Below are 6,894 nucleotides of genomic sequence, written 5' to 3'. Positions count from 1 at the left end.
TGCTAGAGGTATTAATTTTTTTATTAAGAGATAAATATTAAGATGATATGAAGCTTATTTATTAGTATCCATAACATTTCTTTTTATTAATTATTTTAATTATTTCCAATAAATAAACCCCACATCATCTTCTTCTTTCTTTTTTTTTTTATTTTTTATTTTTTATTTTGAAGTGTTAGTATCCATCTCTTACTAACTCCTACAATACTATTTTTTTATTTTTTATAATATATTTTTAACTTCGTGGTGAAAACATTTTAAGCATATGAAAATATGAGAAAAAAAAATATTCTTCTTCATCTAATATGTATAACTCAAATCCTTAAAATCATGAGTCCTAATATGCATGTGCAATGTGCATTTATATATACAAAGTATATAATTTACTTTTATATAGAATCAATATTTTAGCAGTTTAAGTTTGTAAAACATATCATAAAATATAAAATATAAATAGTACAATCTGTAATAAAATCATATTTATGAATTTTTACAACTACAAGATTGGCGAAATTAATTTTTATAAGTTCACGAGTGAAAATTAGGTTACGTAATTACCTAGAACGGTATAATCTTCACAATAATTCATAAACTAGAATTAATACGGATTATGAAAATGTATAACATGACGATATTTACAATACGTGAAGAATGAATAAGTTTATTAAATAATTCATGAACAAGTTTGAGTTTGTTCAAAAAATAAATGAACAAAACTTGAATAGATAATCTAGCTCAGTGATAAGCTCAAGCTTGAAACAACTCGATTACAACCCCGAACACAATTGGATCCCCAATGCTCCCAATTGTTTACTTCTAGTTCAAAATATTAGATAAATAATAGCAGAATTTAGCCTAAGAAAATCAGATGAAAACAAGGGCTGTACCAGAAGCAATATATAAAAATTAATGAACAAAACATTTAGGGCATTGCTTTATACTCATTGAAAGTATGTAGCAGAAGCAACAATATAAAAAAAAGGCTTTCTATCGTTCTTCCTGTTAGCAATCTTCTATTCACCTTCAACTTTTCAGGGTCTCTCCAAGTTACAAATGCCTCTTGGTACGTCTTTGGTAACTTGAAGGGCCTTCCATGGAGTGTTTGGCCTTCCTGGTATAAAAATGAAAGTTTCACAACAAATTGATATACTATGTGCATTTTTCAGCCTTAGACAATTTTCTCATAGAAGAGCAAGCTAGCTTCTGCATCAAGAACATCTTTTTCTGAGACACTATGCACTTCAAAATCTGAAATACAAAACCAATGCTCGGAGGCTGGCTCAAATTGATCATCAGGGACTTCCTTATTTGAATCGGCTCTCACAATTCTGTAAACAGTATAATGGCCACTAGCAGCTCTTCCAAAGTGCTCCACAACAGAAACAAGTCGATACAATTGAGTTTCTGGAGGCACAGTTACCTGCACCAATACACATAAGTAAGACCTGACCTTGAAGGGTGTTCTGTTTTTCTTCTTTCCTTTTTTTTTTTTCTTTTTTTTTTTTTTGCCAGTACTTACCTTGAAGGGTTGAAATTCATCAACCCAAACATAAATGTGCCAAGTGTCTACCATTAATCTAACAGGCTTTGGAATGCAAAGCAATTTATCATTGATGAAGGAAAGCACAAGTCGATAACTCTCAAGATTCTACATTATGTCCATACAAACCAATATCAGGAAACCTCAACTTACCTTGTAATCAGATTGCATATGCGTGATTGTAGGCATGGATTTTGGGCATCCTTCAGTTTGGGCCAAATTTATTTCTCCTTGAACAGCTTGTACATTTCCACTACATTGAGATTCATCTGGATCGAGTTCTTTTGAGTGTACATTTTCTCTCGTTACTCCATAAATGTAATTTAGCTTCGTAGTATCAAATTGCATACTCAAATGATTGGCAAGAGGTTTTGGTTTTTCGTATTGTCGCATCACTTGCTTTCTTCGCAAATTTTCCCCCAAACTCTGTAGTCCCACCCCACTTGTCATGAATGGGAACAGGTCCAAGATCAATGGAAAAGAAATATGGCCCTACAATCATCAGTACAGAAGTTAGAATTTCCTAACGCCAATTTCAGCAAGGAACATTTCATGCAATTTCACCAAGTATGAAGGACAACATATTCAAGAACGGGAGAAACAAATAAGTAATAAAAGAGCATATAGATAGACATTTATTGTAAAAGTAAAACCACAAAAAAAAAAGGCCGGAAAAGTATTTTAAGTATTCAAAACCATAGTACAAATAAATAATAAGAAACTTAAGGTAACAAATATAATAGAAATTCAAAGTACCTGAAGTTTGACTGGTTCTCCAAACATATTTATCGACACACGTTTTAGATGAATGCATAGAATCTGCAAGTACATGATTAGATTGATGGTTGTGCTTGGGGATTAACTACATAATCAGGAATTCAGAAAGAGAAAGGGAAATGTCAGGAAAACTTCAATTCAAATACCAAAAGCAAAAAACAATCTTTGTAAACAAAAACCAGGGTGAAGTGCACAAGTTTGAAAAGCAAAATAAATGTTTGGGATAGAGTTTTGGCCTTTCATCACAGCTTGTTGCAAAACAAAAGTTTGGCATTTGAATTTAGCTTTTCAATTAAGTTTATTGCAATATTTAATAGATAATTGGTTCCAACAGCATCTTTTATTTCTTCCTCTCCTTTTTTTTTTCAATTCTCATAAGTGGTTCCAGCTGCTTTTTTTCGTAGTCCAAAAAGCAGTCCATCATCACTCTGGTGTCCTAACTCCTAAGCCTCCAAAGTTCGTCCTCCCCCCTCTCCCTCCCTCAAAGATCATGCAATGTAGACTATCCATGCATATGTTAGAACATAGACACATTGCTCCATCTGTGTGGAGCAAGGATTTCATCTGAAAACTTGATGAAAACCCAGTCCTCGGCAGGTTTGATGACTTCCTGCCAGACTGATCCTAAAGCTTTATAGCAACGACCTAAACAATAAGCCAATCCCATTTCTGGTTCCACCTATAGGAGATCTTTCAATGTTAATTTGACAGCTGGCAAGTACCTCAGGTATCATTACTACAAAAGAGGATCCAGTATGTGCACCTTTGGACATCGAGCAATGCTTAGTTGCTTTAGTGTATATGAAAAGTTATTTGACCATGGTAGCGTGTCTAGATGAAGAAGTCTTTGGCAGTCACAGTCTTCTTGCTCACTACATCTCCTAAGTTTTTCAATCTCCGTCTGAGAAACGAATGCACAAGAACCACAGCGCAAAAGATAAACAGTAGTCAATTGCTTCAAGTAAAAAGGTTAGAAAAACTCAAGAGCCAGAACCAGACCAACATAAAAGTAATTAAAGCCACTCAATAAGCAAAATGATGATGAACAAACAGGATAATGGAGTAGCAAAAAGCACCATGCTCACTTCATTGTTTCCATGAGGTAAATCAGGCCAGAAGGCTAAACTTTTGATTGGTGAATAAATAAATCAGAGAAATACCTCATTCCCCCCAAAAGAGGACAAATACTTTATTCCAGCAATATGCCAACAGTGGCTGCAGTGGTAATTCTCAACATGTTCAGCAATGATGAACTCGTTTAGGCAATCCTCCAAAGTACACCCAACCATCTAGTGTTGTATAAGAATAAGAAAATTAAAAAGAATGGTACAAAAAATAACACCTCAGTTATAAAATTTAAAAATAAAACGGGGACAGAAAATCCAAGTGACAGGCTTAAACATACATAATCTTAAATAGTAAAATCTTCAGTGAACATACAATGGTGGCCCCGTTATTGAGCACAGGTGACAGAGGCAAGCTACGAAAAGATTCAAAACTCAGTGAGATCTGCAAAATCAACAGAGAAAATAAAATGTATATAAAGTGATAAATTGGAAAATCAGGACGGAGAAAAAGGAGAAAGGGGGTATAGGAGATTACAATAGTAGCCTATAAAGTTCATGAGCAAGACATGAATGTTTTTCCAAAAAAAAGTTGCACCTAATAATTCTCACAAACCAAAGACAAACCTAATACGTTAAATATAGACTTTCACTTGAACAAATTAAATAAAATCAAACGGATGGAATAATGGTAGTTTATTACAAAGCTACTTCATGAACACACAAAGTAATAAACAGAGTTATATAAGTTTCACGCATACCAACATTGCATTTTTTGCTCCATGCATGCAAAACTGAGACTTAACTCTGAATCAAATAAGCCTATGACATTTAAAGCATTTCAATAGAGTTGTTATTTATGAAAGCGACATGAACCTGAGATGAACAGCTTTGACAAGTCAATATGCTACCAAGAATTCCATCAAATGGTCCGAGGAACTGCTGCTGCCATCTTTCCTGCTCAGTTAGATCCTCCCTCCTCTTTGGATTGAGAATCCTACAACTGGAAGCACAAACATCAACTAAAGAACATTGATTTGGAAAATAACAATCTGAAAACTCCTCTCTTAAAGAGGACAAAAGATGAAGGAATGCTTCTGCTGCATCCTACAAGAACATGAAGTCAAAAATTAGGCTCCGGATCATAATTTGCTCAAGTTATTAAAGCATTCAAAAGGAACCATTGCACCTGCTGGGCTGTCAGATTAAAACTTGGAATATAATGAGCCATAGCTAGCATCACATTTCTTGGACTCAAAACAACTCTTCCTCCACCAACTTCACACAATTCTGCAGATAAGGATCACTAGTTCGGTTACACTGACTAAGTCAATTTTGTTCATGCAACTGTACAACTTTCCAATAACAATTTCAGAATGAAGTAGTTTAGCGTATTGAAGATTTTCCAGAAATATAGCAAAAAAAAAAAATTCAGGGGTAAAGTTGGGTACACTTAATTAGAAAGCCGAAGAGTTTTAAGAGTTCAGAGTTAAATTTTTTTTTTTTTTTTAAAGAATTTAGAGTTAAATGATGCATGAATTGCAGATTCCAACTATAAATGCAATTCAATTCAATGCAATTCTCAACAACTAAATTGCTGAACGTTCATGAAACAAATCAGTACAAAAAAGACTATAGTGCACGCCAATATTTACCTCCGAACACTTAAACACTATGGAAATAATTCAGTGTTAATTTTACCTTCTAATAAAGTAGCCAAAGCAGCTGCAAGCGGCAAACTTGCAACCTGTTCCCCATCCACCGATAGTTGACATTCCTCTATAACCTTTTGAAGAAAATGTTGAAAGTAGGAACAGCTAGCCAGCGCCTGAGAAAATTTCCGGATTTAAGAAAGGAACAAGAAGAAGATATTGCCACTTTAGGTCCTCTACTAGATAAAGCTACAATTACAAGCAGTTTGAGACTACGAAAATTTTAGAAAGGAAAAGAAACAAAACGTTCAATCTCTTCAATTTTCCATTCTCGGAGACCAAATGGAAAGTCCCATCAACTAAAATATCTGTCTCTCTTGTTCTTTCCAATTTTTCTCAGCCACCAAACTAAATTTAAGCAAAATAAGAGAAACCCATACACTCGAAGTAACCATACCTGCAAAATTACATTGAGAAAACAATTATTACCAAGATTTTGCAACCCGGGTACCAACCACAGCTTCTCCGAACGACTCGCTCTCTCCGAAAACCAACGCAAGCTACTCAAATCGCCCACTTTACCGTCTCTTATAGCCAAAATCAAACCAACAGCACCCAAAAGACCAGCCGCGTGAAACCCAGAACCTGAAACCCAGTTCATACAAGACAAAGTCCTAAACCCATGTCTGAGATTTCTTAGTATTTTCTTTAGGCTTACGCCTCCTTCGATTTTCATTCTATTTGAACCAATATTGTCAGTTTATTTGTCTTTGAGTGTGTGATAGAACGTATAAGCGCAATGAACCAGAGGGCAACAAAAAGGAAAAAGAAAAAACGACTTGGGATTTACGAAATGAAAAACAGCAGGAAATTTCACGAGTAATGTACGAAGTCAATTCTCCTTAGCGATTAAAAAAAAAAAAAGGTTAAACACCTTTAACCCTATGTTTAGCAAACTTCTCTCTTCTTCTTTTTTCTTTTTTTCTTTTTTTCTTTTTTAATTTTTAATAGTAATAAAAATTGATTGGTAGTGAATAAAAGTGAAATGAGTTTTGAATTTTTTTTGAAATAAAAATAAAGAAAGTTGTTTCTTAATGCGAAAGAAAGGAGTTAAACCTTTTTTTTTTTTTTAAGAGAAATTGAAAAAAGATGAGAAAAATGCTTGCCAAACACACTGGTGTTTTCAAGTTGTCCCGTGAATTGATATTTGTCACACTTGCTACATTGAATATTGTCGATACCTTTTTTAAAAAATTCATTTTGAAAGGGTATTTATTTAAATTTAGTTTCTAAACTTATGGTATTTTCGACATTTTACATTTTTTTTTTTTTTATCAATTTTGATTAACAGGGGAGGTTTTGTAATAAAATGGTAATTTTTTTTTTTTTTTTTTGAAGGAAATAAAATGGTAATTCAGTGTGATTGAATGTGACCGATGTCGGTTCATCTGGGCAACGTGAAATTTGAAAACATGTCAGTTTATGAGGGAAAATGTATTTAACCCTTCTTTAAATTACAAAATCATCCTTACATTTCTTCATTATTCTTTATTCTCTTAGGATTAAAACGTGTGTTAGTTTGGACAGTCTTATCTCAAAGGAAGGGTTGGATGCAGAAGAATATATAGCCCCATGCCCTCACTATATATATCCACTAAGTTACTAACAATATTAATCCCACTACCATCACAACCAACAAAGACCCAAAAATTAAAGGCACCCAAACGTCTAGAACCACCATTGCCATATGTTTGTCTGCTCTTTTCGAGATTCATCTCTCACTCCAGTTATCCCGTACACTACATCAGATGGACTAGTTTTAATCCTAAGATTCTTGAACACTTGTTAAGCTTCCAACTGT

The 6,894-nt window shown here is 33.9% G+C and overlaps 1 protein-coding gene across 2 annotated transcripts; it reads right to left on the bottom strand.

The window, feature by feature from the left end:
- Positions 1 to 882: 882 nt before the first annotated feature.
- Positions 883 to 5,866, bottom strand: LOC133857980 (ubiquitin carboxyl-terminal hydrolase 27). 2 transcript variants are annotated; one of them, XM_062293378.1, is made up of 10 exons: positions 5,491 to 5,866; positions 5,083 to 5,209; positions 4,571 to 4,671; positions 4,258 to 4,488; positions 3,758 to 3,826; positions 3,478 to 3,606; positions 3,081 to 3,218; positions 2,297 to 2,359; positions 1,694 to 2,032; positions 883 to 1,420 (listed from the first exon to the last, which is right to left on the bottom strand). In XM_062293378.1, the coding sequence occupies exons 1-10, from the start codon at positions 5,767 to 5,769 to the stop codon at positions 1,169 to 1,171; spliced, it is 1,728 nt and encodes a 575-aa protein (XP_062149362.1). In that variant the 5' UTR covers positions 5,770 to 5,866; the 3' UTR covers positions 883 to 1,168. The 2 variants fall into 2 exon arrangements, with proteins under 2 accessions (XP_062149362.1, XP_062149363.1); XM_062293379.1 differs by lacking the exon at positions 3,081 to 3,218.
- Positions 5,867 to 6,894: the final 1,028 nt, after the last annotated feature.

The sequence above is a fragment of the Alnus glutinosa genome, chromosome 14 (genome assembly GCF_958979055.1).
Source record: "Alnus glutinosa chromosome 14, dhAlnGlut1.1, whole genome shotgun sequence".
Lineage (NCBI taxonomy): Eukaryota > Viridiplantae > Streptophyta > Magnoliopsida > Fagales > Betulaceae > Alnus > Alnus glutinosa.
Note: the sequence above shows the minus strand (reverse complement) of the source record. Positions and strands in the feature narration are given on the sequence as shown.